A 19,604-nucleotide genomic window follows, 5' to 3' on the forward strand; every position below is an offset into this window, starting at 1 on the left:
ATTACATAGAAGTTGCAAGAGACTGAATATGTTTTTGAATGTACAGCCAACAGGCTATGTGATGGGTTGGTTGTGGGAAAAAGAGAAATTAAAGAAGATCCCCCCAAGCTTAGGAGCAGAGTAACTGGAAGAATGGAATTTCCATCAACTGAGATGTAGCAGATTATAGAAGACTGAGTGGGGCGGGGGGGGGGGGGGGGACAAGGAATTAGGAGTTTGATTATGGATATGTTAACATTTAATTGTACACATCCATCTGGAAATGCCAATTAGATGCCGTTGGATGTAGGAGTCTGGAGGTCAGGCAAGTGGTCTAGGCTGAAGTTCTATATTTGGGAGTCATGCATGAGTAATATTTAAAGCATAATTGTGATTGCATGAAATAACCTAGCAATGTTTCTCATCATGGATGCTGTCAGCATTTCAGGGGGGCACATATTCTTAATTGTTTAGAACTTTTGTGTGCAAGATATTTAGCATCCCACCAAATGTCAGTAGAAATCCCAGTCTTAAAGCCTACTCCCTCCCCAACTTACAGACATTTCCAAATGCCCTGGAGTGGAGAACTGCTATTCTTGCTTGGGAATCAGTGACCAATCAGACCAATCAGTGACCGATCAGAATTGGTACAGATGGAGAAGAGTTTTGAGTCCTGATCTCAGTATGTTGTGAACAGGGGAATGAGGATGAAGCACTAGAGAAGGCTGAGAAGGAGTGGACAGTGGCAGAAGAGGGGAACCAGAGAGATGGTATTCTGAAAGCCAGGTGGTGAAGGTGTTTCAAGAAGGAGAAACTGATCAAGTGTTGGACAGGTCAAAAGATTAGAACTGAGAAGTGAATTTGACAATGTGGAAGTAACTAGTGACACTGAAAATGCTGGCTTTGGTGTAGAATTGTGTTATCAAAGCCCAACTGGTGTGGGTGGATGAGAGAATGGAAGGAAGTGGTGTCAGGAAGTATAGGCATTTCTTTCAAAAAGTTCTCCTCTGAAGAGGAACAGAAAAATTAGGAAGAAAGTGGCGAATAAGAACAAAATGTTACATGAAAAAAAAAGTAACTCACAGGGGCATACACACAGCATGTGCCATTTACACAAAGATACAAAACCTGACAATATACTACCTGGGGAGGTATTTACATATATCAAAATCAAAACTGAGTATAAATGAATGATCAATATAAAATTCAGGATAGTGGTTAACCTTGGGGAAGAGCGTACAATTGGAGAGATGCACATAGGAGCTTCGAAAATATTGGTAATGTTCTTGTGGTAAACTAATGAAATTTACATTGATGTGCAGGGTCAAAATATGGAAGCCTTCTAGCCAACTTTTAAGAAATGTGACCCTCTTACCTTAGTTGATGCAAAAAGAGGACAATGTAAGAAGAAAGGTGCCTATGGAGGCCTGTGACCTTACCATTTCCTTGTGGATTCTGAATTATACGCCTTGCTCTAGGCAACACTGTCTTTATTAAAATGCACCATGGCCACTCCTGCCTACAGGCCAAATTGGGCCTGTAAATTTCCATATCTGGTTATCCCAAATATAAATCTTATTCGTCCTCAAATCTAATTCCTTTATAAAGTCTTCCCTGATAATCCTCTCTTACCAATGATCTACCACGTTTTAAGTTTCTATCACATATTTCTAACTGTCTTACAGGTGTTCTGCTGCTGTTAACTCATCTGAGTTCAATTTTCTCTTTTATCTAGTAGTTTCCATATTGATAGCTAAGCAGTTCCAAACACAGACATAGTTAAAGAAGCCTGAAAGAGAAAAGATAAAAAAGAAATGGGAAAAAGAATACTGAGTCATCCATACTAGTGCCAAAAAGGAGATAATTTGGGGGTACTCAAAGGGGTCCATTAGAAGTCTCAGGACCAGGAGATGTGCTAGCGACCTCATAAGCATTACAAATATCTCTATTTGGTTATATTACAAGATCGCCATGTTTAAGGACATGATTATATAGGAAAAATGACAGTAATCTGTCAAACAGGATTTTGGAAAATGTCTTATTTATGGATTAAATTAAATATATCTTGAGTCGTGTGTGTGTGTGTGTGTGTATTAGGGTGGCCAGGTGCTATGAAGTGTCACAATACATACCTGCTAAGTCTGTAAAAATGACAGACAAGCCACAGACTGGGAGAAAATATGTGCAAATCACATACTTGATGAAAGACATGTATTCAGAATATATAAAGAACTCTCAAGAGTCAATAACTTAAAACAATCCCATTTGTAAAAAGTGAGTGAAAGATTGGAACACACTTGGCCAAAGAAGATATATGGAGGGCAAATAAGTATGTGAAAAGAGGTCCAATGTCAGTAGTCATTAGAGAAATGCAAAGCAAATTAAAACCATAAGATATCACTACTCATTTATCAGGATGTCTGAAAGAAAAAGAATCTGATAAGAACTCTCATAAGTTGCTGACAGAAATAAGAAATAGCATAGCCAAATTGGAAAATAGATCAGCAGTTTTTTATAAAGCTAAGCATAACACTTACCATATGACCCAGCAACTACATTCTTAGGTATTCTATCCAGGTGAAATGAAAATTTATGTTCACACAAAACCCCATATATGAATGTGTATAGCCGCTTGTATCAGTACACTCTGTATGACATTATAGAAAGGGCAAATATAGGGACACAAAACAGACCATTATTTCCAGGGGCTAGAATGGGAGGGGAGAGGTTCATTTCAAAGGGACACAGAGGACATTTTTGGAGTAGATGAACTGTTTTGTATCTTGATTATAGTTGTGGCTTTATGACTCTATATATTTGTCAAAATTCACAGAAATGTATGCTAAAAAGCATGAATTGTACATGCTTGTACATTATTAAAACAAACAAAAAAGCCCAAACAGTATCATGCTTCTAAGGCAGGTCCTGGAGCCTTCTGCTCTATTAGACATTAACCCTTTGTTGTGGACCTTAGGGGAGAGGCAGGCATGGGAGTTGGGGAGCTCAGGTGACTTCGCCCAAGAGTTATTCACTAGCTTGGGTAGAAATACTTTAATACTGTCAATAATTTAACAGCTGGAATGGGTACACTAGTCCAAACCAGCTACACATTGGCCTGTCAAATAATGTCAAGGTTTATGTGAAAACTTTTGCAATTTTTGCCTTTGGTATTTACTTTGCCTTTGCCTCTTGCTCTCAGAACCTCTGTTCGCCCTGTGTGATCACATAAGCATGAGAGTCTGTAGTAACACACACCTGCAGCTTGGTATGAATATTTCCATGGGTTGGAAAGATCACCCTTATGAACCATTCTGTGAAGATGAAGAAATGAATCTCAAGTTTACTTTATAATGATTGTCCCTTTCCTAGTACAAAGAAAATTAAGATGAGAGAATCATATCCAAAATGCTACTATGCAGTGTGGCCATGAAGTCCGGAAGCATAGGTAAACACATAATAAATGATTCTTTTGATGATCTACTACAACACATGGTGTGATGATTCAATTTTTGTATTAAGTTGGCTAGGCCACAGTAGCCAGATATTTGGTCCAACACCAGACTAGATGTTTCTGTGAAGATATTTTTATGGATGAGATCAACATTTAAATTGGTAGATTGAATAAAGCTGATTACTCTCTATAATGTGGGTGGGCCTCAGAAGGCCTTCAGAGAAAAAGACTGAGTGAGATCCACTTCCAAACTGCCTTCATACTCAAGCTGCCACATCAACTCTTTCCTGGGTCTCTAGCCAGCTCTGCGGATTTCAGACTCAGCAGCCAATTCCTCAAAATAAATCAACCTCCCTTTCCCCTTCACCCCCACACACATCCTATTGGTTCTGTTGCTGTGGAGAACCCTGACTAATATATGTGGTAAAATAATATTACTTGTTTCCAAACTTTATAGCCACACTGTAGTATGAGAACCCTGAGCAAAACGATAAAACAAGGAAAAAGCAGAATAAAAAAACAAGCCAGTTATTTGTGAAATACTTCATAGTGTTATTGCCTTAACAGCTGCTGCTTATTTATACAATCACGCATGAACTGTATGTGGACACTTCCCAAAGAATTTAACAATATAGAGTAACAAAAAAAGGTTTAGAAAACTGAAAGTCAGATTTTTCCTAATGCTTTCCTCATCTTCCATAATTAAAAAGACAGGTGTCTCAGTGAAACCACTGAAAAGGCTCCCATTAACAAGTAAGCGGATTCTCTGTTTTATATAATGTCTAATTTCCCTTTGACAAGTTCCTACTCTTCACCACAGGATATAAAGGGCTAATTAAATTCATTTTAGGATACATCTAAGCCTTCTCTGCTTCATGGTGGAGAAGAGCCACAGCTATGAGGAATGCGGGCTGTAAAGGAGGAATTCACATGAGTTACGGGACCCTTCTGCTGTGCATGGCCCATCTCCCTTGACCTCATCAGAGATGAAATATCCATCCCTATTACCTGAAATGATGCAGGAGTGAGAAAGGTATTTTCCATCTCTGCTCTCAAGGAACAAGCAGAGGGGCTCAAACATACAGAAGTGAATCGAGACCAAAGACAAGAGTAAGGCATTCTTGAAAAGTGTTTTTGCTGGATGCTAGGTTGACTGTATTTTTTTGTTTGTTTCACACCTTAAAAAAGTTGTTTCACTGTTTTCTTGCCTTCACAGTCTGATGAGAAGGTAACAGTCTTTTGAATTTTTCTTTATATGTAATTTGTCATTTTTCTCTGGCGTCTTTTGAGATTTTCTTTTTATCTTTGGTTTTCAGCAGCTTTGCTTAGTCATCATTTTCTTCATAATTTGTACTGCTTAGGGTTTGCTGAGCTTCAATGTAAATTTAAGTCTTTGATATTTGGGAAATTTTCAGATGTTAATTCTTCAAACATTTTTGCCGCATTTCTCTTAGGCAAGAGAAAAATTAGGAAAAATCTGTTCCTTCTGGGACACCAATTATACCTCTATCAGGCTTTTTTTAAATATAATCTGGCAGATTCCTGATGCTGGGTTCATTTTTGTTTTCAATCTTTTTTCTCTGTGTTCTTCACACTGATTAATTTCTATTGATCTACCTCCAAGCTCACTGACTTTTCCCTCTGTTATACCCATTTGGTTGTTAAGCCCAATAAGAAAAATTTTTATTTCAGATATTATATTTCAACTCTAGGATTTCCATTTGTTTCTTTCCTATAATTCCCTTTCTTCCCCTGGTCTTTTCATCCATTAAAAACTTATTTTTCTTTATGTCATTGAGAATAGTTGTTTTAAAATCCTCATCTATCAATTCCAACAGTTTGGGTCCTCTTGGGTTGGTCTCTGCTAATTGTCTTTTCCTTGAGAATGGGTCACATTTTCCTTATTATTCATGTTATGTAATTTTGGGTTGTATCCTGGATACTGTGATGTATTTATACTGTGAAGATGCTGGATTCTGTTACATTCCTCTAAAACTTAAAAGGAGTATTAATATTTTTGTTTAAATAAACAATTAATTACTTTGTTAGAATCAAACTTCAAACTGATTGACAGTTCAATCTGTCAATTTATCTCTAGCCATACTACTTTGTGCTTGCCCCACAAGGAGTGGTTCAGGTATCTAATATTGCTTCTTATTGGCTGGGGGGGGGGGGCAGCCCCCACATAAAAAGAGACTGTGACATAAAGTCCATTTATTTATTTATTTATTTTTAAAGTTTTATTTATTTATTTTTAAGGATTTCATTTATTTATTCATGAGAGAGAGAGAGAGAGAGAGGCAGAGACACAGGCAGAGGGAGAAGTAGGCTCCTGCAAGGAGTGCAATGTAGGACTTGATCTTGTGACTCCAAGATCATACCCTGAGCCAAAGACAGACCCTCAACCACTGAGCCACCTAGGTGTCCCAAGCCTGCCTATTTATTTACTTATTTACTTATTTACTTATTTACTTATTTACTTATTTATTTATTTATTTAACTTTTTAATTTTTTAAAAGATTTTATATTTATTTGAGGGGAAGGCAGAGGGAGAAGGAGAGAATCTCAGGCAGACTCTGTGTTGGGCACTGATCCCAAGATTACGACCTCAGCCAATCCAAGAGTCCAACACTCAACCAACTGAGCCACCCAGATGCCCCAAGGCTATTTTTAGAGACTGCTGGTTTAACTCAGAACTCAGAATGCATTTCTCACATAAACAACTCTGTTACCTTGAGTAGTTATATTAACAAACCATTTAATCAAGTCATTAAACCAAATTTGTATCAAATCCAGCTGTAATTGCTTATTTACATATGGAAAAGCAAAGCAATGGCTCAGTTTTCTGCATATAATCAGACAACGGAAAGAAGAACCGGTATAGGATCACTTTTACCATTATGTTTTCCTAAGTAAGCAAATATGCCAATTACCATTCTCTACAATTCTAATAGAAAGGACTTCTCTTTCTGGGTAAAATACAGAAGAACTAAAGACATTTACTCCTACAGTAACAGTAAGAAAGACCCAGACAAAATAAAAATCATACTTTTCCATGAAGCTGGCAAAGAGCATTGAATGCACGGAATCTGTGACAGCCCAGTTTCCAAGATGGCGCCCATGAGTCTCCCCTCCTAGTACTCACTCCCTTAAGTAGTCTCCTGCCGCAATAGATAGGATTGACCTGTGTAATCAACAGGATATAACAGAAATGACAGTGTATAACTTCAAGGCCAGGTCATAAAAGATAGTCCCATGCTCTAAATTTCTATCACTCTACTTCTCTTAAGCTATTTATTTTTTGTATTAACACTTATTTTTATATATTAGGATAAACATCTAAGTTATCTTTGTCTTTTCCACAATTCTTAGCACAGTGCTGACTTACTAGTTAATGCTCAATAATTATATGACAAATAAGTCGTATAAGATTTCTAAGATTTCTTAAAACTGTACATTATTTGCTATATTTATGCTTTATAGTTTTATATCTGATTCTGTATTTTATTCTCAGATGTGAGTTACACATATAGCAGACTTTTTCATATTGTGCCACATGTCCCTCAAGTGCTGTGTTCATTTTGCTCTGTTGCTCTAATTCTCTTAGACTTTTTTTTTTAAGATTTTATTTATTTATTCATGAGAGACACAGAGAGAGAGAGAGGCAGAGACACAGGCAGAGGAAGAAGCAGGCTCCATTCAAGGAGCTGGACACGGGACTTGATCCCAGGTCTCCAGGATCACACCCTGGGCTGAAGGCAGCACTAAATCGCTGAGCCACCTGGGCTGCCCTCTCTTAGACTCTTCATCAGAAGAGGTAATGTAGAGACATCTGGGTGGCTCAGGGCTTGAATGTCTGCCTTTGGCTCAGGTCATGATCCCAGGGTCCTGGGATCAAGTCCTGCATCAGGCTTACCATAGGGAGCCTGCTTCTCCTCTACTTATGTCTCTGCCTCTCTCTCTGTGTCTCTTATGAATAAATAAATAAAATCTAAAAAGAAAGAAAGAAAGAAAGAAAGAAAGAAAGAAAGAAAGAAAGAAAGAAAGAAAGAAAGAAAGAAGTAACGTAGTTGTTTCAGAGATGGTACAGTACAACAGAAGCTAGTGTGTTCTTATACTCCAGGCCTACACCGAAGAAGCATAGGTGAGAGCGGTAGAGAACCAAGTATATTGATTCTTAGTTTCTCAGCTTAAATATCATCTCCTTAAAGAGAATTATCACTAAGCTTGATCAATTATTTATTGTTTATTTAGATTCCTGGATAGATTATATGGTCCACAAGGACAGATATTAAAAATTGCATTACTCATCACTGTATGGCCATTGTCTAACATAGTGACCAGAGTAGTGCTCAATAAATATTAACTGAATGAGCTAAGTGAACCAAGATTCTTGTTCAGAATCAAGAAGCACACTTTCTAGGCCTCAAGTACCCTTTTGCTCTATATATCAGGTTTACCTCAGAATCTTGTTCTACTCCTTGTCCTTCCTTCTCCCAATGCAGCCCCGTTTTGACTTGGAATGGGGAAGGCCCTTTGCATATATTCAACAAGAGAGATAAAAGATAAAAAAGAAGAGGGACCCTTAATTCTGTTGCCAAACCTTCAGAGCCATCATCTATTAGAATTTGGAGTACATTTTGCCATAAAATATCATATAATTTCGGGGGGTGCAAAATGGGTTAAATGACCTTTTATTTTTTATTTTATTTTATTTTTTTGTTAAATGACCTTTTAATGAGCTGGCCAGGAATATAACCACCAGAGTTGCTTCTAACAAGTGCACTGACTTATACCAACAGACTAAAAATGCTTTTTGGATCACAGTTCATTTGTAAGTGGAGCTGCCTCTATTCCAAAAACTACTAATATTACAAACTCAATTATTTTATACTATCCTTTGAATAACTGTTTTTTTTTTAAAAGATTTTATTTATTTATTCATGATAGTCACAGAGAGAGAGAGAGAGAGAGAGAGAGAGAGAGAGAGAGAGGCAGAGACACAGGCAGAGGGAGAAGCAGACTCCATGCAGGGAGCCCGATGCGGGATTCGATCCTGTGTCTCCAGGATCGCGCCCTGGGCCAAAGGCAGGCGCCAAACCGCTGCGCCACCCAGGGATCCCTGAATAACTGTTTTATTTTTTATTGCTACTTCCAAAGGAAGATGTTAATAATAATAAATGTAGACTACTACTTAATAATTTGCATATTTCTCAAAGAAAATTAACTATAAAGTTCAGTACTCCTGCTACCAAATACCAAGTAAAGTAAAAAAATGTCTCTCTACTCAGCATATGTAAAACTTTCTGGCAGTCACTAACAGAACAAATACATGACAAAGTAGAAGGCTCTTTATCTTTATCTTAAGTAAAAGCTATTCCTTAATTGTGTGCAGTCTGAATTCCTAATTCAGTGCAGTCTCTGAAGGCTTAGGTGTGGGAAGAACTGCCTTCATCCTTGGAGCACGCTTGCATCATTCCACGTATCTTGGTGATGGAAGGTATTTTACTTACCACTTGGAAGAATTAGGCTATGTTACAGATCCTTTAAGAACTCATTAGGATTAATGACTGAGTAGTATTAACAGCTGTCATATAATCAGCTGTCGAAAAATCACTGAGCTAAAAACCCCACCGCACATTCTATTATCTCCGCTTCACAGAAGGTTCTGAAATACATCTCTGGGGTTGTATTTCATCAGCCTATATGGGCACTTTGAAGCGTCATCGAAGGCTCTTCCAAGATAACAATGGTATAATTTTTCCTAAGGGAAGGCCACTAGTCCTAGGAATGCCCTCTCTGGAGCAATTGCTGCTCAGTGCCTATCCCCTGGAGGCAGGCCAACAGGGGAGTGGCTGTCTTCTATGCACAAGTTTGTTGTCATCTCTCTTCTTGCCAGAACTACATATAGTATGAGCCAGGTTATGCAGGGTGCTGGAATCACAAGTACAGAGTCAAATATGCTGGCTAAGTAGCCTTGAAGGTATCCCAAGTATCCTTTGGCTGTTTCTGTGAGGGAAGGCAGGCCCGTTTAAACAGGCTCTGGTAGCTGAGTGGTCCTATATTAATCTCACACCACTCTGGGAAACACTTTAAGGTGGTTCCATCCCAACATTCTAGAAGGAGAGGCTGAAACCACTTTTCCAGAAACCGGACTGAGAAGGAAAGACTATTGCTGCTCTGAAAATAAAAGTCTATCATATCCTTTGAACTGAAACATCTGTTTTGGTTGCTAGGATCATGATTTGTATTAAGAGACTATGTCACATGTTGCATTCTAAATATTTTGAAATGGTCAAGTTCTAGGTACTAGAGCTATTCCTGTAGTAAAACTGTCACTGCCGCGGAGGGTAGAGAAAGGAAAGCTTTTAAGTTCATGGTGATTCCTCCACTTTCAGGGACTGATACTATGGAGTTTATGAAGGTATACATGGATTCATTTTTGACCAGAAAATAATAAACAACTTGCTTACTGACTGAACTCAAAGTAGAATATGGTAAATTGCTTGCTCGATATTCTTAGCTTCTAGTATTTGGTTTAGCATATTAAGGCCAAAGACAGAATTGAACAGGCATCTGATCCAAAGCAGTCTACCAATTTCTAAGTTACATTGGAATCAAAAAATGAAATAGAAATAAATGTGGCAGAGTTCAGCTATAGTACAAAACATGAAATCAGCCTTACCCACTGCACCCGATGACTTTATTATACAGATAGGACGGCAAGCCTTTCAGGTGAATGTTGTTATCCACGTACACGTATTGTAGTTCTCGAGATCGACCTAAATCTGGATTAAAAAGAAAAGTACTATAATTCCTATAAATACGTATCAGTACAGTGTGAAATGTAAATGTAATCCATAATATTAGAATGAGTCAAAATTTCTATTCTCAAGGACAAATTGTTACAGATTTACTTGAACTCTGTGTGTGAAATTATGTCAGCTGGAATATTAGATTCTGCATCAGAAAATGTGACCATAGAAAAATTACTCAACTCATCTGGTTTCTTGAACTATAAAATGAGATAACTGTGAAGAGAATATGATTAAATTTCCTTCCCCCATAAAAGTTGTGACTTTTTATTAACAATTTTAAGAATACTACTTGTTGTAAGTTTGCATTCAGTTTCATTTTCCTCCAGCAAAAAAAAAGGTGATATGAACAAAGGTGGCAGGTTAGCCTCACCAGGCTTAGTTCTACCCCTGTATCACCTACTGTGTTTCACCTCCCCTAGACAGAGAATGGAGAGCAGGGGTGAGGGAGGGATAGGGATCAAGCCCTGGCTGGGCAAGTCTCTGGAGCTAGGCCAATGTAGGAATGGATAAACTGCCCAAGGCTGAAGAGGGAGGAGGAAGTAAAGGGAACCCTAAATCCCAGTCCCCTAGTGAGGTGTGAAGAATAGGTGGACAATTAGAGAGGGAGACAAACCATGAGAGACTCCTAACTCTGGGAAACAAAGGGGTGCAGAAGGGGAGGTGGGTGGGAGGATGGGGTAACTAGGTGATAGGCACTAAGGAAGGGCATATGATGGGATGAGCCCTGGGAGTTATACTATATGTTGGCAAAATGAATTTAAATAAATAAATAAAGAAAGAATAGGTGGAAAATACCTGTAGGCCAGTAAGGACTGGAATAGGTATTGTTACAAAGAAAACCATAGGCTCAGAATGAAGTCACTTATGCTAGGTTGCGTCACCAAACTGGGCCTTAATACCTAATCTAATTGTAGTTTCAACCTCCCTGAGGAATGTAACCTTTAACTAGTCAATATGGAATTTCCTGGTGAGCACTAGGAAATTTACTGCTAGACCCCATCCATTCTGCCTTAGCAGGGCAACCTTGCCTAAAACAATGCACTTTCCTAATCATTTCCTTTTCACTGCTCCTGCTCTGCCTTTAAAAACTTTCCTTTTCTGCAACTTGATGGAGCTCCTTTCAACTTGCTAGATGGGATGCTGCCCCATTATCATTTAATAAAGCCAATTAAATCTTCAAATGTACTCAGTTGACTTTTTGGTATTTAACAGTATGGCTCAGTGGTTGAGCGTCTGCCTTTGGCTCAGGGTGTGATCCCGGTTCAGAGATGAGTCCCTTATTAGGCTCCTGGCAGGGAGCCTGCTTCTCTCTCTATCTATGTCTCTGCCTCTCTCTGTCTCTTGTGAATAAATAAAATAAAATCTTAAAAAAAAAAAAAAAACAGTATGTACCAGGAATGGGAAGAGGTGAGAAATGGGGTCCAGAAAGCAGGGTCTGCAATAGGAACAGGTGTTCCAGAAGAGACAGAATCCAGAGGTTTTCCAGAAGCAGCTGGGCAATGGGGGGGGGGGGGGGGGGAGGGGGGAAGCACTAGCTGGAAGAGGACTTGGTGAAGAGATCAGGCACAGAGTCCTGAAGGTGCTCTCTGCCCAACATAGGTATTAGCAGTGACACTTCCAAGTGTTGAGGTAATCCCTTCCTGCCTACTGTGTGCGCAAGAATGTTTGACCAGCCTTCCTTTCCACTCCTAGCACTCACTGGGTGGGGCTCTTTGTCTTCACTACCACAAAACAGAGTCCTCAGCAGTCTTGCCAAACCCTCTACTCCCTGAAGCAAGAACACAATCTTTGAAAAAATTTCTGGAGTTCTGCTAGTGCCAAGAGGCAACAGGCTGAAAGAAAAGCTCTTCCATCTAGTCCTATAGTTTGGAAAAAACCGAGGCCCAGATAACTGAATTGGGAAGTTCTTAAGTGTATTTACATTTCTAAAGAAAACCCATTTACCCATTAAGGACTTTTTAGGCACAATGGTAGGCTTTGGGGGGATAGAGATACTAATAAGATATATTGATGTAGATGGACAGGAAAAACTGTTAACTGTTATACAATACAATCACTGCTTAGAGGCTTGTAGAAAGTCTTATGGGTTCACAGATGGGTTCTGGACAATCTGGTACAGAAAGTGGAAGGGGGTGATAGAAGACTGAGGTGAGGAAGGGTTCCTGGTGGGAGAGGGTGGGAAAGGGTCCATATTGCCTCCTTCCCATTGCTCATCCTCTCACAATGATCCTGATAATCCTGTCCAGGACTAGCACTGGAGTAAGACACAGAAAGAGTAACCAAAGCTGGGAGTGCTGGGAGGCAACAAAAGGGGAAGTGACAACTCTCAGAGAAAAAATAATTTCTGGGCTGCTGGCTAGAGATGCCTCTCCCCAGTGTGGTAGCTTAATAATATCTAACAAGCAGGATAGGTTCAAACGGTGTGTGATTTCAGCCAGTAAGCCACAGAAGGCACTGTGGCTTCCTCTTTGCTCTCTATCTTGGATCATTCATTCTGGAAGAAGACAACTTCCTGGTTATGAGGGCCCACCTGCAGATCTCTGGAGAGGGAATGGGGTCATCTTGGAAGCAGCCTCTGCAAGCCCCAGGTTAAGCCTTCAGATTACTACAATCCCAAGGCTATGTGAATATCCTGTTCCTGGGATGCCTGGGTGGCTCAGTGGTGGAGCATCTGCCTTCAGCTTAGGGTGTGATCCCAGTCCAGGGATTGAGTCCCACATTGGGCTCCCTGAGAGGAGCCTACTTCTCCCTCTGCCTATGTCTCTGCCTTTCTTTCTGTGTCTCTCATGAATAAATAAAATCTTTACAATAAACAAACAAAACAACCAAAACAACAACAACAACAAAATCCTGTTCCTCCTCAAAATCTTGCATATTAACTTTAACATCCACCAATGGATCTTGTTTGCAACACTTACTGTGTAGTTTTTATTGAATGGTGATTTTCTACTACCATTTTTCTGTCTTTATTTTTAAAAGATTTTATTTATTCATGAGAGACACACACAGAGAGGCAGAGACACAGGCAGAGGGAGAAGCAGGCTCCATGCAGGGAGCCTGATGTGGGACTCAATCCCGGGTCTCCAGGATTACACCCTGAGCTGAAGGCAGGCGCTTAACCACTGAGCCACCCAGGCGTCCCTGTCTACATTTATTAACTGCTATTCTGTAAGGCAGAACCTTCCATTCCTTTCCATTTATTTATTTGATTTTTATATCAGTATGGATTGATGGATATTTATTTTATCATAAGAACTAAAAAAACCCAATACCATTATGATTTATTTTATCAGTCAAAATAAATGTTCCAGTTTTGGCAATTAGGAGCAGTCTAAGCTTGGCTCTTATGTTCTTTTAACAAGTTTTCATCCTTTTTTGAGCACTTCTTTACTTTCTGACACAAAATGTTCCAAACTCAGCTTGTTTTTTTCTTCCTCTAGCCCTGAAATCAACTACTTTTTCCAAGGAGCCTTGATTCCTTTTATTGGGGTGTGTTTATAAACCAAGATCTGAGTGCCATGTGCTCATTACTAGAGGGGTACCATTGCTTCTAGGATCTCTCAGTGGACAGACCTATAAAATATATACCAGTTTAAGAATCTGTGTGTCCATCTATGTCTGTATTAAGGGAGGTGTACCCTCAGCATTGACCCCTTGAAGTGGACTTGCAGGGTCAAAAGATGGGTAGATTCTTGGTACTTCCCTCCTGAAGGAGGTACTTCCCTCCAGTCTGCTTCCCCTCCAGCAATGCATGAAGGCATTGCCTTTCTCACTACCTCAATTTTCAAAGCAAATTATCCTATTTAAAAATTTTTGCCATCCTGATAGGTGAGAAATGATATCTTGGCATTGTCTTAATTTGCATTTCTCTAATTACGAGTGTGAACGTTTTCAAATATGTCTGAGGGCCATTTTAACTTTTTTTAGTGAATTGTCTGTTCATAGTTCATGTGTCTGTTCTTTCACTTATTAACCACGTGAACAGAGCTTCAGTTTGCAATGCGTTAAATGGTATAGTAGTGCCTAGTCCCTGAACCTTACCACGTTGTTATAACAACTGAGAGTGAATGTAATCTGTGAAATTTAAATCACCATAAGAATGACACTTTTAAGCATAAGCATAAGAATATACACTTCATATAAATAATGTGTATTGCTACGTTAGTAAACACATATAAACCTGTCTACTGGTATAAGGAGCTACAAATTTATAGAACATAGATGGAAAAAATAGAGACAGAAATACCAAGAATCCACTTGCACTGAAAAAGGTCTCGATATTACCCAAAGAATTCTTATTCTAGATTTCTTCACTTCTCTGATGTGCCTACAAATCCTGTCATCACAAATAGACATCTGTGGACTTTAAAGGCACATAGAAAACTGTAAAAATTTTTTTCAAAATGAAACTGCATTGATAAAATGCAAAAAGCCCTGGTTCAAATTTGCCTTTGGAGTCCCTATGGGACTCGAGGAAAGATTCTTTACTTGTGCTTATGCAGAGGTAAAGCATGCAGAATACTAATTAAAGTTGTTAAGAACAGTCTTGGAGTCAGATAGCCTGGATCTGAATACCTGTTCTTCTATTTACTAAATGGTGTCCTCAGTTTCCCTGATCATATAAAGGAGAAAACAATGCTCTTAAAAAAGAAAAAGACTTATTTATTTATTTTAGAGAAAAAGAGTGGGGGCAGAAGGAGAGGGAGAAAGAATCCCAAGTGGACTTCCCGCTGAGTGTGGACCCTGAAGGGGGGCTTGATTCCACAACCCTGAGATGGTAACCTGAGCCAAAACCAAGAGTCAGACACTCAACTGACTGAACCACCCAGGCACTCCAATAACACTGTCTCTTAAGTTTGGGGAGAATTACTAACAAAGTTTCTACATTATCAAGCAGAATCTTTGCCATACACCTTCTCCAATATATGGCAATTTTTATTATTCTCATTATTAGTAGTGACATATTTGGAAGTACGGCCCTACAGCAAAAGGCCAATTAAGAGAGAATTCTCCCTAGCATGCAGCAAAAGGCATTAACACTTTTCTATAGTTATTGCATGGAGAGGAGTTGGAGGCAACAGCCTCTAGAGACAGCAATTCATCCCTTCGAGTCAAGGACACAAAATGAGACATGACAGAGGAAGCACCTCTCCCCTCTAATACACACAAAAAGAGCCTGTGCAAATGAAATGGTCTACGTGCACAGATCATAATACAAAAGTAAATAAAAGCTGATGCTGCCTACTTCTTATATGGCTTGGTCTTCCTTCCTATCCTAGTTTTATAGGGAAAAAAAATGAAGAGTCAATGATTTAAAAATGCTAATTGGTTTAGATCTTATTTTAGATTTCTGATATTCCAGAGAATTCTTTTTGTATCCCCTGACCACTTGGAGGAATGTCCTTTTTTATATATGCCCCTAATGGAATGAACTGTTTTCAACTGAAGCTGAAAGAAAACTCAAATCAGCTGTGATCAAATCTGTCACACAGTAGTAAGTGTAACACCACACAGACATGAGAATTTAATATAGACACTTAACCTTTCCAAATAACACAATTTCATACAGAGTTAGAAAGAGCAGTACTGGAATCACAGGATGTAGTGGGCTATGGAGTCAGAAAAGTGTCTGAATCCTGCCTTTCTACTTTCTAACTGCTTCAGGACACGAGGGGCAAATGACATGCTCCTAGCCTGTCATCTCTTCTGCAAAACAAGACAATACTACTTATCTCACAGGCTTGTCATGATGCCTCAACAATGTATACGCCAAGCTTGATCCCTTGCATAATAACTGGTTCTAGATACATCTTAGTCTTTTACCTCTCTCCTCTGACTATAAAGAGATCACAAAACAGAGTCCAAGATCATAAAAAAAAAAAAAAAGCAGGCAAGTCTTGCTTTAGCTGACCCAGCACACACAGCCTACTGGGCAGGCTGAGACACTTTAACCACCCGTCAAGGTCACAGGCTGGAAGGGCAGAGCTCTGATAGCCTCAAGGGTGCGTGCTCTCAGCCAAAGACTCTTCCGCTGGCAAAATCCCAAACACAATGGAATGGTATTTTTAATCATAATGAGGCTGAAATGCAAGTATTTTCTGTCTGAAAAAGCTTTCAAATATTTCTTCTGTTCTTAAGAGAGGAAAATCTTCACTTGATAATTAATGTTGGAAGAAACCATTCATGGACTAGCTAATGAGCTGGTTTGCTTTCTTCTTTCTGTTAATTTTAATATACCACTACCTTGCAATAAGAATACCAGGTAATAATATTTTTTAAAGTTCCCGTGCAAAAATGCTCAGTACATGAACTTTATAAAGTAAGGAAGTTGTCCATATGCATACATGCTAAAGCAACACAAAACTTTTTCATGTGGCTTTTATTTTTTTTTTATTTTTTTTTTAATTTTTATTTATTTATGATAGTCACAGAGAGAGAGAGAGAGGCAGAGATACAGGCAGAGGGAGAAGCAGGCTCCATGCACCGGGAGCCTGACGTGGGATTCGATCCCGGGTCTCCAGGATGGCGCCCTGGGCCAAAGGCAGGCGCCAAACCGCTGCGCCACCCAGGGATCCCTTTCATGTGGCTTTTAAAAGTGCTGTACCGTGTCCACAATATTTCTCCTTTTTTTTCCCCAGGCCCACAGATCAAAGTATTGTTACTTAGAAATTAGCAAAAGCTAGCTGTCCTGCACAATATCTAATTCCTTTTCTTTTCCCCCAACTTCAAGGCTCTGGCTGAGGATGGAACAAAATGCTTCTGTGTATTTAGGTTACTGCTCTTTTAACTATACTATAAAAGCAAGCATGGGGGTGCCTGGGTGGCTCAGTCTGTTAAGCATCTGCCTTTGGCTCAGGTCATGATCTCAGGGTCCTGGGATCCGGATGGAGTAGGGCTCCCAGCTCAGTGGGGAGTCTGTTTTTCCCTCCCCCCTGCTCTTAGGCTTTCATACTCCGGTTCTCTCTTTCTCCCCGTCCCTCCCTCTCAAATAAATAAATAAAATCTTAAAAATAAGAAAAAAAAAGCAAGCACAGAATGACAGCATGGGCTAGAACTTAACAGCATCTGTTTACTGTATACTTAACCAGTATAAAACTCATTTGTTTTTTTCAGAAGGTGAATGCTGTATCCTTTTCTACAAAAATGAAGGGGGAACAAAAACTACAACATCAAAGCAATAGATCCACATAGGTTGTTTGGAAGACTATCTATGTCACACCAATTATCATAGTTCAATCAGATATATTACGAGTCATGATTACATTTTTAATGTAAGTATGAAATGTGGGTTTCTTCACAACAAATTCGGAGTAATTTATAGTGTATTCCAAAAATCATCTTTAAAATAAGTGTGAAATGAAAAAAAAAATAAGTGTGAAATGTACCTACATGGCATTTACGAAGAGAACTTTTCAGCTACTTTTTCCTAAGACTGACTTTTCTTTTCTTTTCTTTTTTTTTTTTAAAGATTTTATTTATTCATGACAGAGAGAGAGAGAGAGAGAGAGAGAGAGGCAGACACACAGGTAGAGGGAGAAGCAGGCTCCGTGCAGGGAGCCCGACATGGGACTCCATCCCAGATCTCCAGGATCACGTACTGGGCTGAAGGCAGGCACTAAACCGCTGAGCCACCGGGGCTACCCAAGACTGACTTTTCTTAACAGTGTTAGTTTCTTTTTTAATCTTTGAAGTACAGTTGACACACCTGTTAGTGTCTTTAAACACATGCACACATACTCCATTAAATCTTTTACATAATCATATTCTTTCTGATCTACGCAATTTGTACAACGTAAGATTTCACAGTGAATTATAATTTAATAAGATGCTTTAAACATGGATCATCACAACTGTTAAAATAAATGGATTTTAATGAATTTGAATGACTAAAGGCTTCTTTTGTTGTTGGTTTAAATATGCAAGCATCAGCATCTCTAGTTCTTTTTTCCCCCAGCATCTCTTTTTGTGTTGCATAGTTTAGGTGACAAAGAAATTACTACGAGCAATCAGCTAGACACTATGCTAGGTGCTTGGGGTACAAAAGTGAAGACATACACAGCTCCAACCCTTTCTAACAGTCTAGCAAAACAATAAAAATAGTTCATGTTGACCACATGCTTATGTAGTACTGATGAGTGACACAGGTGTTTTAATGGATCGTATTTAATTCTTACAATAGTGCTGTGAATTAGGTATTCATTTTACCTTGTTCCTGAGACTTAGACAAATTAATTAGCCTTTCTAAGCCCAAGATCACACAGCAATTAAATGGTAGAGCTGGAATTTAAAAGCAGACAGCCTGGTTCACCATGATGTTAGTTAGACAGCCTCCCAAACACATCATTTCCATATAAGCAGGGAACTCCCACATAATGTAGCAGACAATACTCCCTAGCAAGCTGCATGGGTGGTGTGGCTGTCAGGGGACAGGCACTGTGCACAAGCATCCAGGTGTGATATCAGGAGATATTGCCAAGGAGATATGTGACGAATAAAAAATTCCTTTGCTTCTATTTTTTTATTTTTTTCCCTCTTTGCTTCTTTTAAAAGATCAGATAGCTGGTGGGGGTAGTTCTGACGTCTAGATTTACAGCAGTAATTTCAAGAAATACCAAGTAATTCAAGAATTCCCTCAGAGAAGATCCCAGAGAAGACTTCATGCTGACTGTCCAGCAGACTCAGGAATTAAAACAGCAAGCCTTCCAGGGCCATGGAAACAGTGTGAAGAGGACAATGTCTTCAATCTGTATCTCTTCCTGAGCTGCTGCCCAGCTGGACTAGTACCTGTTTTTTTTTTTCTGCCCCCCCCCCCCCAAAAAAAAACCCTGAAGAACTTTGCTGAAAACTATGACTGATAGAAACTCCAGGTTTTTGCTTTAGACTGACAACATCTTCCAGATTTCCCTAGTACTGTACATTCTTGCCACTATTTAAAAAACTCTGAGTTCCCAAATCAAATTAACAAAAACTTTGCTGGGAAAGATCCTGCTCAAGGATCTTATTTGGGATCCTTATTTTTCTAAATTTCACATCTACTTATTTTTCTGAATTTCACATCTGTATCTTTTTACTATATTCCTTATGCTGTACATTACATTGCTGTGTGTTATTTTATTACTGGAAGACTGTACCTCTTAATCTCCTTCACCTATTGCATTCATTACTCTACTGCTTCCACTCCGGCGACCATTAATTTATTTTCTGTAGCTATCTATGTTCTTTATATTTATGAACAAACCACATAGAGAGTTTATAAGTTTATTAGATTGTTAGTTTTTCTTGTCTTTTAGATTCCACATATAAGTGAATTCATATAGTATCTTTCTCTGACTTATTTCACTTAGCATGATACCCTC

At 39.0% G+C, this 19,604-nt stretch overlaps 1 protein-coding gene across 5 annotated transcripts in view; it reads right to left on the reverse strand.

Annotated features, from left to right (window-relative positions):
* The window catches only part of LRRC28 (leucine rich repeat containing 28), a 163,416-nt gene that overhangs the window by 37,056 nt on the left and 106,756 nt on the right, over positions 1–19,604 (reverse strand). For all 5 annotated transcript variants that reach the window (XM_026001674.2, XM_026001658.2, XM_026001671.2 and 2 more), the window contains one exon: positions 10,116–10,218. In XM_026001674.2, the coding sequence (XP_025857459.1) occupies positions 10,116–10,218 (103 nt within the window). The remainder of the gene's footprint in view (positions 1–10,115; positions 10,219–19,604) is intronic.

Source organism: Vulpes vulpes, chromosome 14, assembly GCF_048418805.1.
Source record: "Vulpes vulpes isolate BD-2025 chromosome 14, VulVul3, whole genome shotgun sequence".
NCBI lineage: Eukaryota > Metazoa > Chordata > Mammalia > Carnivora > Canidae > Vulpes > Vulpes vulpes.